Below are 20,037 nucleotides of genomic sequence, written 5' to 3'. Positions count from 1 at the left end.
TCGTTCCACATCATTCAATGTTGTTCATGGGATATATTCGAATAAAAATGATAAGACATGTGATCAATTGCCACTTTTCACAACCCAATAGCATTATGAGGGGTTTTGTAAGCTTCATATATTTAAATAATTTATTTCTACATGTTGATGGAATTTATTGCAGTTGGATATTGCTATGTGAATATACCATTAATTTACAAAGCAACGTTGCTGATCCTAATTAACAGTAAACTCCAGCTTAAGATTCTGCTTCCATGCATCCCCAGCAACAGTGGAGTGCAGAGAGAGAGAGAGAGAGAGAGAGAGAGAGAGAGAGAGAGCGTGTGCTGGTGGAAGGGCATCAGCTCAAGGATCAAATCACACTGGCTCTAATGCTCACTGCTCCTCTCTCTCATGTATGTATGATGCAGAGTCTCAAATCTACTTTCCTTCCTTGCTCTAGCGGTGAATGTTCTCATACTGTCATCGAGCTTCTTTCCCTGCTGATCCATGGCCCACACCATGGTTCACCTTCTTCTCCTCAACAAGTGTTGGATCTCAAGAACCCATGCTGAAAGCATGCATTACTTGTTTTTGGAGAGACAAGGGAAGGTGTTTCAGAGTCGTGTACATCTCGGAAGCAGCTTGGGAAGAGGAAGCATACAGCTGCAACAAGAATACAGGTCAGAAACCAAGCTGAAGACACTGTAGATAATCTGAAAGCAGAAGCTGCCATCTTACACTATTGTTGGGTACATCAAAGGACTGGCAAGCCACTGAAGTGGTGCCCAAAAGGTTGGTGGCCAGTTTCCACTGCCATGAGTGGAGGATCATCGCCATTGTCCCAAGCTGACACACCCACACTGTGCTCAGTCCACGCTACCATGCCATGACAACCCCACCATGATCAAAAAGTTGTCAGTCCACATCAACTTGCCACAGTTTTAGGTGCCCAAAGGACTCACCACCCCCCAACGACCAAGTCTATGAACCTGCAATGCCAACTATCCTGAAAAGAAATAGAAGAGAAAACAGCAACACACCATCTTCTGGTTGCATTTTCTTAACACTGCATGGCTCTTAATCCTACTCCTGGATTAATAATTGTCTTTAGATGTGGATCTACTCTATCCTGGTTTATGGCCAGGTGGTCCTGAAACAACAGACACTGGTCCTCAAGAGTGACAGTAACCAGACTTTGTAGGTCTCAAGATAGAATTATTCATCTTGTTTCCATCAACAGAGAGGTTTCAGAAGTTAAAATTGATTGATGAGCACATATTACATAAAACAAGACATGGTTCGGTTGAGTAATGTACAGCAGTCCCAATATCATATATACGGTGACCATAAGATATAGAACTAACATGATGATTGAGGATATTATAGAAGAACTACAAGACTGTCAAGGTCTGCATTACCAATCAACACAATTTTCTATGCTAATGCCACAATACTAACCAACAGCCAAACATAGGCACAAAAAGAAAAGCATGATCCATCTTGTCATCTCCAAAAGCTCTTGCACTTTTTGAGACTATGATGCACAAGAGGAACCCTAAGTTCAATTCAGCATGGCCAGAACTCAGCTTTCTTCACCTTTGATAGACTCTCCAGGACCCCCACTGGGGACACATGTCCCATCACTATTACCCTCTTGGATTCCAGATCTATGCTGAAGGATGTCACTCCTGCCAGTTTTGATTGTCAGAAAAGTCCACCGAATGTGAATATTACCATACAATAATCGTGTCCAGAATGCATCTCATACCTTCCATTTTAGAGATGTGCTTCCTAACCTTTCCTGCACATCCTTGACAATGAATCGAAACCCTCATCACCACCACCTGGCAAACATAAATAAATCAAGGATTGGAGAACAAAAATCAAAAGAGAATAATTGTAGTGGATCTCAAGACAAAAAAATAGGTTGGTGTCTATAGATAAAAGTGAATCTGAAAAAGTATCCACTGGTCCAGTGCTGCAGTTCCTCCACATGAAAGAATATAGTATCACTGTTAGCCTTTGTGCTTTCCACTGGTATTGATCCTTCCATCCTACTTTAACCTTTTCTCTTCCCTCAAATTCCCATTAAAGTAATGTTGTCACCGCAGCAAACGCTGTCTATTCCACATAGCTACCAAATCACATTTGCTACTCTAAACGTAGTAAATCAACCATTTTATGTACGTTTGAAGCACAAAGTTTCGTCTCTTGAAGTCTCACAGGGCGCGAGTCGTAAAAGGTTAACGAGTAGGAGGGTGTTACCTGAAAGACATGGTCACTGGGTGGAGGCAGGGAGGGGACGCTGCTGGTACTCGTCTTTGCAGGCCTCGGTGGGTCTCTTTGTTTCTTCGTAACCATCGGAAGGGTGACGGCCCGGCTCCGGTCACCGGAGTGGAATCTCCGGGAGTCGAAAAGACGTGAGTACTTCAAGTCGACCAGCCTCGAGTGCTCCACCAGCGTCCTGTCCGGCCGCCGTGGCCTTATCATCGACCGAGGGTCGCCGGGGACGCAAACTGCGTCGATATGTGACCGGCACAGGAAGCCATTGGCCTTCATGTGTGTGTACCAGAGAGAGAGAGAGAGAGAAAGAGATATGCAACTTCACTACAAGGAAGAAGGCGAGAGAGGGAAGAGTGGTACTTAAAGAGAGAAAAGTTATGGTGTTCCTGCTGAACTTTAAGTTTGGCAGACTGAACTAGTAAGAAGTAAGAGAGAGAAACTATCTTTTCTGCATGAGGATAATTACTTACTGTTACCTCTTCTTTAATTCTTTACATAAATCCTGAGATGTATATTAATGTGTCGAGTACTGTAACTTACACAGTGCTCTGGGAATACTGTAAAGGAGACATGCTTTGTTAATGACCGATCTAACCAGAGGAGCTGCAAGTAGCAGAAGACACTATCATCATTTCTTCTACGCCATCCTCTCACCGCACATAAACCATCTGATCAGAATCAGATGGATGAGGTTTTGCATCAGGGGTGGAATTATGACTGCAAAAAGAAGTTGCTAGGGATAACAGTGGTCAAAACCAAATGGTAAAATAGAGAGAGAGAGAGAGAGAGAGAGAGAGAGAGAGAGAGAGAGAGAGAGAGGAAAAAGAATGGAAGCAAAGATGGTAGGGATTCAGTTAAAGTTCAGTACAATTAATGCTGTAAACAGACGGAAAGATTCGGCAACTGAAGACTGAGCAGCTCACAGTCTTCTGACACATTACTGTTCCCTCCTAAGTTCCCAAGTCTTACTGCTTTCTTTTTCCCTTTTTACTGCACACCCCCAATCACCAAACCATGGCATGATCTCTGCCTGAGTCTCTCCCATCTGTCCATACAAACACTCTTACTGGTATCCCACAAGGAACGGTGTTGCTACTTTACCATTCTCCAACATGATAAGGTTTGTGAACCTCCTCCACTTTCCTTGTTACAAAAGCATCAGGAGTATCCCCCACCACTCGGAATGTGGACAATCTACAAAGGAAAAGAGAGAACTTGGCCTAAATTAGGTGTTGGAGTTCATCTACATCCTCTAGGGTTGGAGAGATTAGGTGACAACCACCTTGTAGAGTAGGCTGTGACTTGTACAACATTATGTGACCATCAAAGTATTCGAGGTTTTTAGTATATCGTCACCTAAGATGAGATGGGGACAATGAGACAAGAGTGCATTCAAAAGGGCACATATTTCTTATAAACTAGCACAGAATACCTTTGCAAGTAAGAAATATTTTAAGATCTGATCTCTATGAACAAGAATTCCATGTCGACATCGAGGAATTCTCCTATTTATTCATAAATAGCCTGCATGCAATGATGATAATACGTGGTCTGAATGGAGAATTTGTATAATCTCATTCCCATAAAATTACAAAATCCATTCAACAGTGATCTCTTCGAATGGTACACCAAAAAGCATCCATTAGTAGATTTGATTATTAAGAGTCAACATGTTTACCAGTTAGTATTTTTCGAAGAAAGGATTTCTTCTTCTTTTTAAATCAGTATTTTGTGTAAGGATTTGAACATATGGAGTTTCTTTTATTCGGAAAAAGAAACCTGGCACTGAGAGGAGGTCGTCGACGTAGCGCTTAGAGCTGGCCAACCAGGTGTGGGCTGGGGACGGGACCCACAAAGTGGACGTGCCACGACTGTGCATGGCTGCCACCGTGTCCGTACAGTGGGACGGAAAGTGCCCGCCCGCCTGCGCCGAACGTCGACAGTTGGCAGGAACGACAGCGGGACCCAGAAACTCACATGCATCTGCGTGTCGGGTCACCGACGAACGCTATTTCTATCACCAATAAAAAGGAACTATGATTCATAATAAATATCTCTATCTATTATTTTTTCCACGGAAGGATGCATAATGAAAATATAAAGAATACTTTGTATTAGACAAGGATGGTGTCTATTAATATTAAGACGTCCTATATAAGTCTGCAACGATCCCTATTTTAGATCGGTATACTTGTATTGAACAAACAAGAAGTTCTGATAATATTATCTCAAAGAAGGTTCGTGTGACTTTTTGTTGGAATTATTTGAACTCAAAAATATTTTACTACCCTCGTGAAAGGATATAAATAGGAAATACTCTTTCTGTGTTATTCTCTACTGATATATATAAGAAATACTCTTGCACGAAGCTCAAAGTGTGATGGACGTGGATCGCGACCGAGAAGCGCGGATGTGGAGGCAGGTTGGATCGTTGGATTCGTCGCCCCATCTCGGGGTGGCTTCGGTCGCGTGCTAGATGGTAACTACGGATGACGACGCGTAAGACGACGAATGACCGAAGCAACGATTCTAGTCACGGTGAAGAAGGATTTGTCGATTACCGAAAAATCGTGAGTTAAGTCGCGGAAGACGCAGCCCTGGCCGTAGAAAAGGATGCCGCTCGGGGAGATGGATCAGAGAGCCGTAAGCCGAAAGTTGCAGTAATTGTCGTCGCACGGCGGGAGAAGAAAAAGACGAAGAAAAATAAGAGGAAAGAAAAATCAAAGGAGAAAGTTTCTTGTTCCCGATCGCTACCTGAAGGTGACTTTTTTCTTCATTCGATGTTTTCTGTTCTTGGTATCGTTCGGCTTCATCTGCTTTTCCGTTTTCTGTTGTTCCTGTTGGAATGCACACTTCTCAATTGCGTTTCGATTTTGGTAGGGTTTTTTCTGATCTGATGTTTGATCGGCTGATTGATTTGTGCGAGTTCTTCTGTTTGATTAGAGCTCTAAAGTCTCAGTAGAATCCGATTGATCCCCTCGTTATTCACTGCAAAGATTAGATTTTTAGGGTCTGCTTGAAGGTTCTGAAAGGGGGGTTCTCCCCTTTTGGAGAATTGTCTGATCTCGTTTAGTCTGATGAATTTGATATTCTTTTGTTTCTGGTAACGAAGAATAGATCGAGGGGTTTGCTGGAAATTGGCTTCCCATTCTGCCTCAAAAGCCGGTGGAAGTTTACTTGATCTTGATGGGTTCATTCTCGAGCGTGCCTGCCAATAAATCTCGCGCAGGTGAGAATTCCGAGACGCCCCGTGGCGACGCAAACAAGAGGCTGAGGATGTCGTGCTATTGCGATGACAAGCCGAGACTGATTGCCAGTCTTCCAGATGAAATCTCGATGCAAATTCTTGCGAGATTGCCGAGAATCTACTACTTGAACGTGAAATTGGTTTCCCAGCGTTGGAAGGCAGCTATTATCAGCGATGAGCTGTTTCGGCTGAGGGCAGAATTGGGGGTGACCGAAGAATGGTTATACATGATGACAAAGACCGGAACGGATAAGTTTTCATGGCATGCACTGGACCCTCGTTTGAGTAAGTGGCAACGTTTGCCACCGATGCCCTGCCTTGCGAACGAGGAGGAGCGACAAAGGGTTTTGCCTAGATTACGGATGTGGAGCGTGGTCGGATCTAGCATCAAACTTGCTGATCTCATAAGAGGCTGGCTTGGCCGGAGGGATAACTTGGATCAAATGTCGTTTTGTGGTTGCGCAGTTGGTGCTGTTGGTGGCTGCCTCTATGTACTGGGGGGATTCTCTCGAGCTTCTGCAATCGACTGTGTTTGGCGATATGATCCGTGCCTTAATTTGTGGGAGGAAGTGAATTCCATGATCAGTGCCAGGGCGTTTTGTAAGACATGCTTGTTGAACGACAAACTTTACGCTGTGGGTGGTGTCATTAGGGGAAGAAATGGGTTAACTCCATTACACTCCGCCGAAGCTTTTGATCCTGCAACTGGTCTTTGGACAGAGTTGCCAAGCATGCCTTTCTTGAAAACACGGGTATTTCCTCTTGCTTTCTTGGCTGACATGGTGAAGCCAATTGCAACAGGAATGGCTTCATACAGAGGAAGGCTGTGTGTTCCTCAGAGCTTGTATTCTTGGCCCTTCTTTTTTGATATCGGAGGTGAGGTCTATGACCCAGAGACAGGTTCGTGGGTGGACATGCCACCTGGTATGGGTGACGGTTGGCCTGCAAGACAGGCAGGGACAAAGTTGGGTGCTGTGGTCAATGGGGATCTATATGCCTTGGATCCTTCTAGGTATCTGGACAGTGCCCAGATAAAGGTATACGATGAGGAGGAGGATGCTTGGAGAGTTGTTGCAGAAAGGGTTCCACTTCATTGTTTCAACGACTCTGAGTCTCCATATCTACTTGCTGGTTTCCTTGGGAAGCTCCATGTTATCACAAAAGATGCCAGTGATCATATTGTTATATTGGAGGCTGACTCTCGGAGATGTAGAGGCTCGAATGTTTCGACTTCATCAACTGCTCCGGTTGACGCCATTGCGGATTCCTCGGAAGAGGAAGAACCTCAAATTTTGAAGGTCATTGCTGCTAAGGATTTTGGGGCGGCAGAGCTTGTAGGCTGTCAGGTCCTTGATCTTTGACCTGTTTGGATCTCGGGATCACCCAACTCTTGTAAATACATTATTTTCCTGAACAGGATGGTGGAGCTAGCATCTATTGTTATATCAAAGACATATCTACATCAATACATCAGAAGTGTATAGAAGCAAGCTTGGTGTTGTGCAATCTACAATGAGTCGTTTGAAGTATAGTCGATGCTGCTCCAGTCATTACAGCTTTTTGTTCCTGTTGCAGCAGCCTTTTATGTTGGTTTCGAAATGATACTGCTTGGTGATATGTAGCTGTGATTTGCTTAATACAACTTGTGCTACTTGGATTATTAGGTCTATCTGTTTCATTCTCATAAATTATTCTTAATGTGAGATAATTTCACAAAATGTGGTCTCTGCAAGATTGAGGAGAAATGCTAGTAGATTTGTGGCTCTAAAAACTGCAGCTTTAGACAAGATCATAAATTTCTTCTTGTACTATTCATCAGTGAAATATTACATATACCCAACAATGAGAAACAAATAACAGTATTCTTAATTCCTATTTCTTGTCATTGTATCTGTGCCAGAGATCTCTCGCTGCGTTTGGGTGATGCCGAGCCATTTGTCTCGTCATTGTATCTGTGCCAAAGATCTCTCGCTGCTTTTGGGTGATGCCGATCCATTTGGGTGTATCTTCTTCTTCTTCTTCTTCGTCATCATCCAGAAGGCACTCTTGTTCAGCTCCTGCTGCTCAGCCCCCGTTCCCATCTTCTCTTCCAGACTCTTCATCCTCTCCTTGTTGAGCTTCTTCATGACATAGGCCTGCGCGAAGTCTGCTCCCATCGTCGCCATGTGTAAGAATCGAGAGATGAGGCGAGACTGGCTTTATAGTGCTCGTGGTTGGATTGCAGGCCAAGGCAACAATATGGGGTTCCAAGAACGAGCGTGGATTTTGGGGTGGCGGCAACGCGAAGAATGGTGTCATGCATGACGACTCAACAGCCGCCCTTGGAAGGTCGTCTCCACCGTAAATTGAGGTTGACTTTCTTTACCACGGAAGCTTCTTCATGGCATGAAGAGTTTGACTTTTTCATACAACATGAAGCTTCATGATGGTTTTGAAGTGGTCTGTTCTTCAACATGAAAGGAATGAGGTTGACTTCCTCCCAATTCCTTATGCAATAATTATTTCCAAATGATAGGTAGGAGCACTTTAAAGTCCACAAATCTGACCTTTAACAGGCAATTAATCCATCTGAGATGAATGCAAAACTCCATGGAAGAGCACCAAAACCCAATCTTTTGGCATCGTAATGCAACTATTTCTACTAAGAACACATCCATCCACGAAAAGATGCAAAGAACTGACTGCTGACGTAAAGTAAAAAAAAAAATCAAAAAAAGATATTTTTGATAGGAGAGGTATAGCACATATGGTTATGTATGCCCATGAAAAGGGTCACTATAGCTGATATTTTTTGCCCTTTAGAGAGATATATAAGTATTATATTTTTTAAGTGGCATATGTGGAAGTAGACAGATACTTTGCAAGGCATAATAAGATTTTTCTTTTCTTTTTGCCTCATAATCATAGTCCATTATTATTATTATTAATCCAACAATCCAGTTGATCTTGGAGATAGGGGTATAGAGATAAATGTTCATATATATATATATATATATATATATATATATATATATATATATATATATATATATATATATATATATATATATATATATATTCTTTTACACAAGGTTACATAGTTAACCACAATCATAATTGATGACAAAATAAAAGGTTTGCAAGATGATGAGGACTTGACACAAAATAAATTCTGACTCAATCCATTAGAGGAACTCATTTACTAATTCCTTTTATCTCTCATAGGCTCAAATCCTTGTTGTTTCACTTAATCTATTTCTTTCATCCAATCTTCTCTCACTTATGATTAGACTACCATGAAATATCCACCAACAAAATTAACATTTGACTCATCCACTTTATCTTAATATAGATATTATCATTGTGCTTAGCTCCCACCTGCACCATGGCACAAAGGCATTGCACTTACAACAAGCCTTTTGTTAATGTCAATTGAGACCCAAAGGATTTAAGTACATTTATGTAACATCTTAGCATCCATCCCCAGTAAGCCATTAAGAACCTCTTGTTAGGCCGATTATGGGTCTCGATTTGCCCATTGAGAATTGAGATAATAACCAAATGATTTTGAAACCTTGTCATACTGACCTCGGAACAGATTAAATAAACTAACACACTAAAAAATAAAACAAAAACTATGAACAAGCATCCAGGGATTTCTTCTTTGCAAAAAAGAAGAGACTTTTCCATGAACCTTAATGAGTAAAACTGGAAGACATTTTGTGTTGGCCACTGCATAGACCTTCCAATTACAACATTACTACCATATGACACCAAAGGAATAATTCTTTCACTGGACTGCACCTCAGTAGCCAAGACTGGTGGTTGATGTAAGAGAGCTCGTTGTCAAGGAAAAAGGTGCCGAATCACTGCTCATCTCCTGTTGAGAAATTCACATGTGAGTTAGACCATCAGCTAAGCCCTTCTCATCCTCCTCTGATACCAAATAAAAGGGCTCATTTCCCTTCACACTCACCTGCTCTCAAAATATCAAGAAGCTCAGGAACCTTTTCTTTGTAAGGTAGAACAATCTTCTCCCGGAATTTTGCATTTGATAATTTCACATAGGACAAAAACTTGCCTCGTCGAGTCCACAAGCCTTTCGTATTCAACATCTCCAAAACACGAAACCGAGGAATGACCCTCTTCTGCAGACCATATAGCAAGATAATTGGTTGGGAGGCGATGAAGGAAGGGGTATACCCGACTACACTGATTAAAAATTCCATTTTTCTACGAAACGACTCCAGCGAAATGGATAATATGCTCGGTAACTTCTTGAATGCAGAAAAAAACTCGGACTCCGACCACCCGAAGCTCCTCAGGAGCTCAACCTTTGCCTCGAGTGTTTCTTTGCTTATCATGTGGAGAGATTTAAGGATCGACATGAACTTTTGAGAGTGTCGGGGCATCCCAAGTTCCTCGGCTCTCACAACCAAAGCCCGGAGTGACTCTGGTTTCAGTAAGATAAGAGTTGGGTCAGTTCTCAAGACGGAAGATACCCTTTCTTCAGGGATACCGCACTCATCCCTTAAGAACTTTAGGTTAGGATGCATCCTCTTCTCAAGGCTGAAGCTGAGAAACCACATTCTCTTCTTGAGATGCTTGAGAACGAGTTCTTTCGATCCCAAGAGACTTTCCCACATCTGCAATTTGGGGACGAAGGAACGGTGAACGTCGAGGCGGAGGATGGCACTGTCCTTCAGGATGACATCGACGATATCCGACTCCGATAGGCCCAAATCGCGTAAGAACTGAAACTTCGGGGCCAAGTTCTTCTCCACGTTCACGCATAGGTGACTGGGATTCCGAGATATCACCTTCCTGATACCGGCGCCATCGAAGCCCCGAGATCTCATGAAGTTAACGACGGCGTCGGGTTTCTCGGTGGATCGGAGGCGCGCAAGGGGTTTAGAGAACTTGGCTGCCTCGGAGGGGGAGAACCCACAGGAGTTGACGAGGTATTCCACCATGAAGTGGGGATCTGGAGACATGGTGCCGCATACGGTGACGGCGGCAGCGACGTCAGAGGAGGAGAAGAAGAGGCGATCTCGAAGGTGGCAGGTTTCGAACAAGGGCAGGAGGCGATTGCGGCGGAGTACGGAGCGGAGCGTCGCAGCCGCCATTGTGGGAGAAGAAAGAGACCTGAGAGGGGTACCCTAATTCCTATATATAGTGTGTATAAGCTTCGCTGTGCACAAGAAATACAATACTGCAGGAACAAATTATTTATATCACAAATATGGATAAAGTGATCGACAAAATATTTATATAATTTTATCTCTCCATAAGAAAACACGCTTTTCATGAGAAAAGTGATTTGATCGTCCGACGAATTCTTTTTATAAAAAAACCTTCAACTTTAAAATTTTCTTATGAAATTATCTAAATTAAAAAAATATTTTTTTTTAATATTCATTTTACTTCTATCTATCATCATTTTTTACTGTACTTTTATACACGTTACGTCATTTTTTACCTCATCTTGCCCATCGACTATGATACTCATGCAAAAAAAAAAAAAGATTATTCGCTGATCGATGATATATATATATATATATATATATCACAACACCTGTTGATTATAGCAGGCCACATTTTCAACTGGATACAATCAATCGATACATGCCAACTTCGTGAGCATCCGAAAGAAAGTATCCTATCCTTTATGTTTTATGTTCACATTGCATTGGTTCATTAACATGATATAAGTGCACGATTTTGCTTAGATTACTTGTCTGATTTAAATTCATGAATTCTACTTTTTTTCACTTCCATAAATTCATTTCATTAATGTCTGGCTTTCCAAAATTGAGACATACGTGTGTTGACAAAAAGTTTTGGGACATTATTATTCAGTCATAAAGAAAAAAGAGTATCTTCCCAATATTGTTGATGAACTTACAAGTTCTATCAGTTCTATAACTTCCTGCACAGTAAAGACGGGACAACTGATATCAAAATATAAAACGCATATCACGCATCGATAAAGATGATTGATAATATTATGATCCTATCTGAAATGATACTAAAGACATGCACTAAGGCATGGCTAGGCAGAAAAAAACGAGTTGAGAATGGGTCAAGATAATGTGCATAAATCTGAAATACTAGCGATGCAAATGATCATAAACTCTACTACAATAGCTAAAGGTAATTAACGACTCTTGAAATACACATTTAATTGTCACATCTAAACCTTTTTAGATTACACGTTAGTTTGCACATCTAATCATTCCAACAAGCACTTCATAACCAATATAAATTACAAATAGACTTCACAAACTTTAAATGGTCGCACAACAAAGGGTACAAAATGATTCACTATAGACCCAAATCCCCACAAGTGCCCACATGAAATAATATTTGTTTGCAAGCCTAAGATGGCCACCAAAACCAAAGAAAATGAGGCTGCTAAGCCTATTATCATCCATTTACGTGCTATGCAAAGCATATACAAAACCGAAAGACACAAACATACATGAGCATTACATCAAACACCTCGTTTATAGTTTTGTCTGTAACATTCTCCCCCACTTATTCTTTCAACATCCTCGTTGAAACTTTTGCAGACGTTGCATCTCCTCGCCTTTGTTGAGTCTTCAATCTTGTGCTCCAATTGCAATGCGCCTCATGGCTCCCAACTGCACTCCGTCGTTGTTGTTGAGTAGTCGGACTTTGATTCGCCATGCTGTTTCAACTCGCTAATAACTCTGACTCTGGTGTGGGGTCGACTAAGTTGTGCTGATCCTTGTTGTTTCCCGTGGATCCCTTAGATGAAGGAAAATATCATCCTTAGTATGTGCTAGTCTCTCAAATGATTCGTGCTGCTTGAACTCGGTGGATGCTTGTTGGAGCTTTAGCGAGCATCGCCTCGCAGACTTTAAAATTTTTGGGTCCTACCTTTATAAAATTTGTTTATCGATTCTTCTTCCACTTCATCATCACTTCCAAGTAGGTTCGCACTACTTCCGCTTTCAATTGACATTCTGTTAGAAAATGAAGTGGATAATCTACTCTTAGTAGCACTGATCACCATTAGTGAGGATTTGACAACTATTGTCTTCCATTCGATTTCTTCGAAGGGTCTTTGAACTTGTGTAGAGCTTTTCTGCTGGATAGATAAGAGAATTGAGATACTCAGTTTTGCCCATTCTCTTAAGAGTTAAGAAGGCAAAGGTTACTTGACTTCGCCTGTCTCCTCGAGGGTTGTACTCCATGCATCGAGCTGATTACTAGCTTTCACATACTCTTTGCTCACACTTCTGAAGCACTCGAAGTGTTTGCACTCATTGCGTTGAGTTAGCTATTGTGATTCACCTTCTCAATACTATTGAACTTCTTGAATGCAAGAAGTTTTCACCCCAACTTGGAGCATATCCCTAATAGTTTTGGTCGCCACTAGGATTGTATCCGTCTTCTCCATCATCTTTGTTGCCTACTCCTACTGAGTTGCAAAGGTATAGCACCACGTACTGTCTACTTTATTCCTCGGTTGAATACTCTTGTATCAACTCGAAGTTTTTTACTTTCGACTATCTTAATGAAAAAGATTATTAACATCGGTCTTACGAAGTTTCCTGATCTTTGCCCTTCAACTTTGTCTCGGTACTTATTGTTTGCCTCTGCATTCTCCCTCTAAAAGAGCAAGGGATCGATGACTTCATGGAAGTCCCGTCTTTGCGGTACCATGGCGCTACCATGCCCATGACCCTACTATCCATCACCTCACATCTTCGTGTCTTTCTTTACGATCGGTAGATATACCTCTGTGACACTCCTCCAAGTTTATCTTCATTTTAATCGATTCTTGGTTTTGGATAGAAAAATACCATTTTTCTGCGCATCATATCGAGGGACATGCCTAAGAAGGTGGGTGCTTTCCTGACTGCAGAAGAAAACTCCGACTCCGACCACCCAAAGCTCCTCATGAGGTTGACCTTGGCCTCGAACATTTCTTTACTTACCATTTGGAGAACATCAAGTGTCCGCACAAACATCCGAGATAGCCGTGGCATCCCCAGCTCATCGGCTCTCGCCACCAAAGCTCGTAGTGACTCTGGTTTCTGTGAGATTAATTGTGGGTGACTTCTAAAGACGAGAGAGGCCCTTTTTTCAAGAATGCCGCACTTATCCCTCAAGAACTTTAGGTTAGGATGCAATGTCTTCTCAAAGCTGAAGAAGAAAAACCATCCTGTCTTCTTGAGATGCTTGAGAACGAGCTCTCTCGATCCCAAGAGACTTTCCCACATCTCCAATTTGGCAACGAAGGAATGGTGATCGTTGAGGAGGAGGATGACATGGTTCTTTAAGATGACATCGACGATATTCGACTCTGATAAGACCAAATCGAGTAAGAACTGAAACTTCGGGGCCAAGTTCTTCTCCACATTCATGCATAGGTAACTAGCATTCCAATATATCACCTTCCTGATACCGGCACCATTGAAGCCCTGAGATCTCATGAAGTTAAGGACGACGTCGGGTTTATCGGTGGATCGGAGGTAAGCAATGGGTTTAGAGAACTTGGCTGCCTCGAAGGGGGAGAATCCGCAGGAGTTCACGAGGTATTCCATCATGAAGTGGGGATTAGGAGATGTGGTGCCGCATACGGCGACGGCAACATAGACAGAGGAGGAGAAGAAGAGGAGATCTCGAAGGCGACAGGTTTAGAACAAGGGCAGAATGCTATTACGACGGAGTATGGAGCGGAGCGTCGCAGCAGCCATTGTGGGACGAGAGCAACCGTAGCAGCACCCTAATTACAATAACCCTCCTTATACGTAGTGTGTATAACCTTCGCTACGCACAAGAAATATCAAATTATAGGAATAAATTATTTATATCAAAAATATGGATAAAATGATCTTAAAATACTAATTTGGCTGTTTCATCTTTACTCAAATCTTTAAGTATAATTATTCACTTTCTTTTCTTATGAATAAAATTTATAAAATAAATATTCAAAATGTTAAGTTAGTGATACTATTTTTATTAATTATATATATATATATATTAAAGAAATATAAAAATTAAAAAATTTATTACCTTGAAGGGCTAACTCTTTTTATTTAATAAGACGATTCCTTTCGCTTTTATATTTTTTAAAAAATTAATATTTTCTTTTATCTCTAAGTGTTTAAAATTTTATTTTTCGATTAAATATATTATAATTATTCATACTATATATAGTTTCTAATATTTTCTCTATTCATTCAAGTACTTAAAATTTTATTTTTTGATTAAAATATTTTATAATTATTCATGCTATATATAGTTTCTAAAATTTTATTATATTTCCTCCAAATATTTAAAATTTTATTTTTGGATTATAATATATTATAATTATTCATACTATAATATTTTTAAAATTTGTATTTTGCATGCATCATACTAGTTATGCAATAATGTGACTCTCAATCCAAGAATGATCGAATGTGACTCTGATATACCCCAAATCTCTATTTAGAATTCTCATGTGAGTGGTTTGTCAAGTAAAAATTTCTATGCAAGCAAATTGTGAGATTGTAAGAGTATATATCACTCTCCACACCTCAAAGCAGTCTGACAATAGAGTATGGTATATAATTACAACAATTGTATGAAATGAACCTTTCATAGATATAGTAGTGAATTTTTTATCAGAAAATATTGTTTCATAGAATTTTTCTGAGTTTGGAGTTACTCAAATTATTAGTCATTCGTTATGCATGAGAAATAAAAATTATAGTAATAAATTATTTAGATAAAAATTATGGTCTACAAAATATTTATATAATTTTGTCTCTTTATAACAAATACCTGATTTCTTTAAAAAGTGGTTTTTTTTATTATTATTTACACATTAAAATATATAATTATTCATTAATTGGATCCAAAATAATTTATTGGTTGCACAATGGAATGGTTAGGCAGAAAAGAAAACTAGCAGAGAATGGGTCAAGAAAGTGTGAAATACTAGTGATGTAAATATACATAAACTCTACAACAAGAGCTAAAGGTAATATACATAAACTCTACACATTTAATTGTCACTTTAAAACCTTTTGAGCATGCATGCTAAGAGTTTTTTTCTTTTAATGAAAAAAAGGAGAAATTTCATTAAAGGTTAAAGTGGATTAAGCAACACTTATCCATCATTAGAAGAGGAAAAAAAAACGGAAAGAATTTACAGTTCCCCCAAAATTGACTAGCGGACGAGCCACGTCATTCATGACGCCGGGAAACATAGACCACATCGACAACATAAAGACTTGAACAGAGAGATAAGATGTCATCCAAAATATTCTTAAGGAACCAGCGAATCATCGCAATTCTCTTAGCCTTCCGAAGGCTTTCGGGTAGAGCAGAAGCTTCAGCCATGATAACAAAGGGTGGATGAGAAGTTGCATGCACCGAATCCAAGAATGAACTCCAAGAATGAAGAGATCTGCACCTGGAATCACAAAGAGTGGACGAGCAGAAGAGCTGCAAGAGTTTGTTGATGCGAGAAAAGCTTTAGCAATTCCAAAGGAGGTTGAAGACATTTCAGAAGAGCTGGTGACTCCTGATCAACCCAGTGCAACTGGTCTTTCAAATTCCATTGAAGCCACTGCATAATAATATTACAATGCATCAATCAAATTTGAATATTCCAATTAGTACATAAATAAATAAGTTTGCAAAGAAGTTCAAGTGTTTTTCAGCCACTTAAATCGTTAGAGCAACTACTACTCGGCAACTTCATGTGATCTTTGGTGATATTTTGTATATACTTACTGCATAACTTGATCTGAAATATGACTCTTCAAGACTTACCCAAACAAAAACCAATCTGGAATTGGAATTAATTTGGACAAAAGCCAAAAGTCCCTTCGATAGATCCAAAGGTCATATCAGTTGGACTGTTAGGTAGAATTTTTAGAACATGCAGTTTACATACAAACCAACAATACTACGCCAAAGAAAATCAGGAAATAATTTAAGCTAACAATCAGTAAGACAGAACAAATTTGATTTATAATCAATGCAAATCTAGCTTGTCATAAAAGAAATATCCCACACCTCAATACACCTTTATATAAGTTCTTTGCATAAAATTTCCAAAATCTCAAATTAGGGGAATAATCTACCTTCGTCGTCACAAATCAGACAATCAGTTAAGCCCTTTCTCATCCTCCGATGCCAAATGAAAGGTATCATTTCTTTTACACGCGCCAGCAACTCTCATAATATCAAGCAGCTCAGGGACATTTTCTTTGTGAGGGAGAACAAACTTCTCCATGAATTTGGTATCTGACATTATGAGAATCCATAAAAACTTGCATTGTCCAGTCCACAATCCTTTCGATTTCAACATCTCCGTCACATGAAACCGAGGAATGACCCTCTTCTGCAGACTATATAGCAAGATAGTTGGTTGGGAGGCGATGAAGGAAGGGGTGTACCCGACTACATTGATAAAAAATTCCATTTTTCTGCGCATCATATCGAGGGAGATGCATAAGAAGGTGGGTACTTTCCTGACTACAGAAGAAAACTCCGACTCCGACCACCCGAAGCTCCTCATGAGCTCGACCTTGGCCTCGAACCTTTCTTTGCTTACCATGAAGAGAGCATCAAGTGTCCGCACGAACATCCGAGATTGCCGTGGCATCCCCAGCTCATCGGCTCTCGCCACCAAAGCTCGGAGAGACTCTGGCTTCCGTGAGATTAATTGTGGGTGACTTCTCAAGACGACAGAGACCCTTTCTTCAGGAATGCCGCACTCATCCCTCAAGAACTTTAGGTTAGGATGCAACGTCTTCTCAACGCTGGAGGAGAAAAACCATCTTGTCTTCTTGAGATGCTTGAGAACGAGCTCTCTCGATCCCAAGAGACTTTCCCACATCTCCAATTTGGGGATCAAGGAACGGTGAACGTCGAGGCGCAGGATGAAATCGTTCTTCAGGATGGCATCGGCGATATCCGACTCCGATAGGCCCAAATCGCGTAAGAACTGAAACTTCGGGGCCAAGTTCTTCTCCACGTTCACGCATAGGTGACTGGGATTCCGAGATATCACCTTCCTGATACCGGCGCCATCGAAGCCCTGAGATCTCATGAAGTTAACTACGGCGTCGGGATTCTCGGTGGATCGGAGGCGCGCAAGGGGTTTAGAGAACTTGGCTGCCTCGGAGGGGGAGAACCCACAGGAGTTGACGAGGTATTCCACCATGAAGTGGGGATCTGGAGACATGGTGCCGCCTACGGTGACGGTGGCAGCGTCGACAGAGGAGGAGAAGAAGAGGCGATCTGGAAGGTGGCAGGTTTCGAACAAGGGCAGAGGGCTATTGCGGCGGAGTCCGGTGCGGAGCCTCGCAGCCGCCATTATGGGACAAAGGAGGGCGGCCGCAGCGGCACCCTAATCACTACAACCGTCCTTATAGCTAGTGTGTATAACCTTCGCTATCAACAAGAAATACAAAAATTATAGGAATAAATTATCCATATCAAAAATATGGATAAAATGACCTTAAGATACTAATTTGACCGTTTCATCTTTACTCAAATCTTTCGGTTGAAGTATAATTATTTACTTTCTTTTCATATGAATAAAATTTATAAAAATAAATATTCAATATTTTAAGTTAAGTAATATTATTTTTATCAATTAATTAAATAATATAATAGGTTAAAATTTGCTTAACAAATCAGGCTCTGTCCACATGCTAAACCACCACTCGTAGATTAGACTCAACCAATAGATTAAGCCAACTAGTCGTTCAATCCGATCCAACATGGACAGTCATGTGTCATACACATGATTAGTCCATGGGATATGAGCTAACATAACTTGCTATGAGCTAACATAACTTTGGTATGGTACATGTATAATTATTTGTAATGCTACATTGCCTAGCTTAACCTAACATATTACTAAATAGTTTAACTTATTACCTTTATTTTATTTCATTTATGTTCTATTGAGCCAAATCTAATTTGATAAATTTAAATTGATTGAAGGTGATTATGAACCAATTTGATTTATTTAAATATATTTAATATAAAATTAAACTTAATTTAATCTAAATTATATTAGTGTAAGATAATTTAGATCGATTAAATGAGAATTAAAAATCAATTTAATTAGGTTATAATTAAATCTAATTCAATTAGATCGACTAATTGATATTACTAGATATTAATGATATTTAAAAGATAAATTAAAATATTTTAATATGTTATTTTATCTCGATATGAAAATGATCCGTATAAAATGAAAATTAGTGGACCGGAGATATGATGATTCCTCCATCCAAAAGTTTTAATTATCTGCCGATCTTGATCCTCAAACAAGAAAGGAAAGATTAGGCTACCATGTAATATCCACCAACAAAATTCACATTTGCCTCATCCACATTATCTTAATATAGATATTATCATTGTGTTTAGCTCCCAACTGCACCATGGCACAAAAGGCATTGCACTCACAACAAACCTTTTGCTATATCAACTGAGACCCAAAGTATAAGTACATCTATGTAACATCTAAGCATCCATTCCCAGTAAGCCATTAAGCACCTCTGTTGCCTTCATCATACTGCATACCTTTCAATTGTAAATCCCACAGGTACTACATTTAGCTCAAGGCAAACATGCTTGGAAGAACATAGGCTAAGAACTCCACTCTAAAACAACAGTGGGGAAAGTAGCAGGCAACATAAAAAATCAAATTAAATAATTGGCAAAATTCTCATCATTTTACATCATCATCTATAGAATGTTATTTTGGTGTTCTCAGTATCTGCTGCATTCTTCACAGAAAAGGAGTGAAATGAATCAACAGAACATGAGGTTGGATTCACCACCAGAAACTTGAAAATTGCTTATGATCATTGCAAAGATGTGAGACAATATTAAAATGCACAAGTTTACCTTCCATTGCATAATATTGCTACACATAACAGTAACACCTCAAAAACTACCAATCTAAGGGAGAGAAACAATTAGCTTTTGATTAAAAATATCACAGAGCACAATCATGCTTTAGTGAAAAGTAAGGTAATTAGCAAATCAAAATTTAAGCTAAGAATGCTATTGCAATGTCCTTCTTACTTATTGCTAATAACAATCAATAGTTAAATGATTCCGCAAAAGCTTCAGCTTGAATACTCTCCATGACATTGAAGAATTCTTACAATCATTGCGAGATATATTTAACTTCCAATCTATATTATGCTTACACATAGTTGCAGCAGACATGATGAAGAATCTATATTATGCTAACACATAGTTGTGTAATGAAAACAGATAACTTACAATTGGAAGAAAGAAGAAAAATCAGCAGACTTGTTGAAGAATTCACAGAAATCACACTTACCTGATTGCCTGAGGAGCAATCTATAACTAACATTTAAAGAAAGTAAGATATAGGGTTGAGCGTACGCACAAGAAACGGGCTGCTTACAGGTCGTAATGGGTTCAATTGGGCCTTACAAACAAAGGTAAGAAAATATTGAGCAAGCCTACTCAATGGGAACGCTCAATTTAGGCCGATTATGGGTCTCGATTTGCCCATTGAGAAA

The 20,037-nt window shown here is 40.0% G+C and overlaps 5 protein-coding genes across 7 annotated transcripts; 1 reads left to right on the top strand and 4 right to left on the bottom strand.

The window, feature by feature from the left end:
- Positions 1-1,285: 1,285 nt before the first annotated feature.
- LOC103969118 (protein SODIUM POTASSIUM ROOT DEFECTIVE 1) lies at positions 1,286-2,605 on the bottom strand. Its single transcript, XM_009382567.3, has 3 exons — positions 2,248-2,605; positions 1,751-1,826; positions 1,286-1,670 (listed from the first exon to the last, which is right to left on the bottom strand). Exons 1-3 carry the CDS (start codon positions 2,539-2,541, stop codon positions 1,549-1,551), a joined length of 492 nt encoding a protein of 163 aa, XP_009380842.1. The 5' UTR covers positions 2,542-2,605; the 3' UTR covers positions 1,286-1,548.
- A 2,279-nt stretch (positions 2,606-4,884) lies between these two features.
- On the top strand, positions 4,885-7,175 carry LOC135596152 (F-box/kelch-repeat protein At1g22040-like). Of its 3 annotated transcripts, none has more exons than XM_065088036.1 (2): positions 4,885-5,025; positions 5,383-7,175. In XM_065088036.1, exon 2 carries the CDS (start codon positions 5,452-5,454, stop codon positions 6,871-6,873), a length of 1,422 nt encoding a protein of 473 aa, XP_064944108.1. In that variant the 5' UTR covers positions 4,885-5,025; positions 5,383-5,451; the 3' UTR covers positions 6,874-7,175. The 3 variants fall into 3 exon arrangements, with proteins under 3 accessions (XP_064944108.1, XP_064944109.1, XP_064944110.1); XM_065088037.1 differs by having other exon boundaries at positions 5,378-7,175; XM_065088038.1 differs by having other exon boundaries at positions 4,905-5,025; positions 5,146-7,175.
- Positions 7,176-9,129: 1,954 nt separating this feature from the next.
- Positions 9,130-10,645, bottom strand: LOC103969900 (transcription termination factor MTERF15, mitochondrial-like). Its single transcript, XM_018819481.2, has 2 exons — positions 9,468-10,645; positions 9,130-9,371 (listed from the first exon to the last, which is right to left on the bottom strand). The coding sequence occupies exons 1-2, from the start codon at positions 10,615-10,617 to the stop codon at positions 9,358-9,360; spliced, it is 1,164 nt and encodes a 387-aa protein (XP_018675026.2). The 5' UTR covers positions 10,618-10,645; the 3' UTR covers positions 9,130-9,357.
- A 2,645-nt stretch (positions 10,646-13,290) lies between these two features.
- LOC103969899 (uncharacterized) lies at positions 13,291-14,067 on the bottom strand. The gene has a single exon (XM_009383536.2). The coding sequence runs from the start codon at positions 14,065-14,067 to the stop codon at positions 13,291-13,293; it is 777 nt and encodes a 258-aa protein (XP_009381811.2).
- A 1,477-nt stretch (positions 14,068-15,544) lies between these two features.
- Positions 15,545-17,885, bottom strand: LOC103969102 (uncharacterized). The gene is made up of 3 exons (XM_065088035.1): positions 16,603-17,885; positions 15,927-16,082; positions 15,545-15,843 (listed from the first exon to the last, which is right to left on the bottom strand). The coding sequence occupies exon 1, from the start codon at positions 17,838-17,840 to the stop codon at positions 16,626-16,628; it is 1,215 nt and encodes a 404-aa protein (XP_064944107.1). The 5' UTR covers positions 17,841-17,885; the 3' UTR covers positions 15,545-15,843; positions 15,927-16,082; positions 16,603-16,625.
- Positions 17,886-20,037: the final 2,152 nt, after the last annotated feature.

This window comes from Musa acuminata, chromosome BXJ1-10 (genome assembly GCF_036884655.1).
Source record: "Musa acuminata AAA Group cultivar baxijiao chromosome BXJ1-10, Cavendish_Baxijiao_AAA, whole genome shotgun sequence".
Taxonomy (NCBI): Eukaryota; Viridiplantae; Streptophyta; class Magnoliopsida; order Zingiberales; family Musaceae; genus Musa; species Musa acuminata.
The sequence above is the reverse complement of the archived record's forward strand: the minus strand, read 5'-3'. Positions and strand labels throughout refer to the sequence as shown.

What these genes read in the sequence shown, in the direction of transcription:
- LOC103969899 (XM_009383536.2), bottom strand. Translation starts at nt 14,067, where the DNA reads ATGGAATACCTCGTGAACTCCTGCGGATTCTCCCCCTTCGAGGCAGCC.
- LOC103969102 (XM_065088035.1), bottom strand. Translation starts at nt 17,840, where the DNA reads ATGGCGGCTGCGAGGCTCCGCACCGGACTCCGCCGCAATAGCCCTCTG.
- LOC103969900 (XM_018819481.2), bottom strand. Translation starts at nt 10,617, where the DNA reads ATGGCGGCTGCGACGCTCCGCTCCGTACTCCGCCGCAATCGCCTCCTG.
- LOC135596152 (XM_065088036.1), top strand. Translation starts at nt 5,452, where the DNA reads ATGGGTTCATTCTCGAGCGTGCCTGCCAATAAATCTCGCGCAGGTGAG.
- LOC103969118 (XM_009382567.3), bottom strand. Translation starts at nt 2,541, where the DNA reads ATGAAGGCCAATGGCTTCCTGTGCCGGTCACATATCGACGCAGTTTGC. An exon ending in CCAGTGACCATGTCTTTCAG is followed by an intron (nt 1,827 to 2,247) that starts GTAACACCCTCC and finishes TATGTTTGCCAG; the next exon opens with GTGGTGGTGATGAGGGTTTC. An exon ending in GCACATCTCTAAAATGGAAG is followed by an intron (nt 1,671 to 1,750) that starts GTATGAGATGCA and finishes CAAAACTGGCAG; the next exon opens with GAGTGACATCCTTCAGCATA.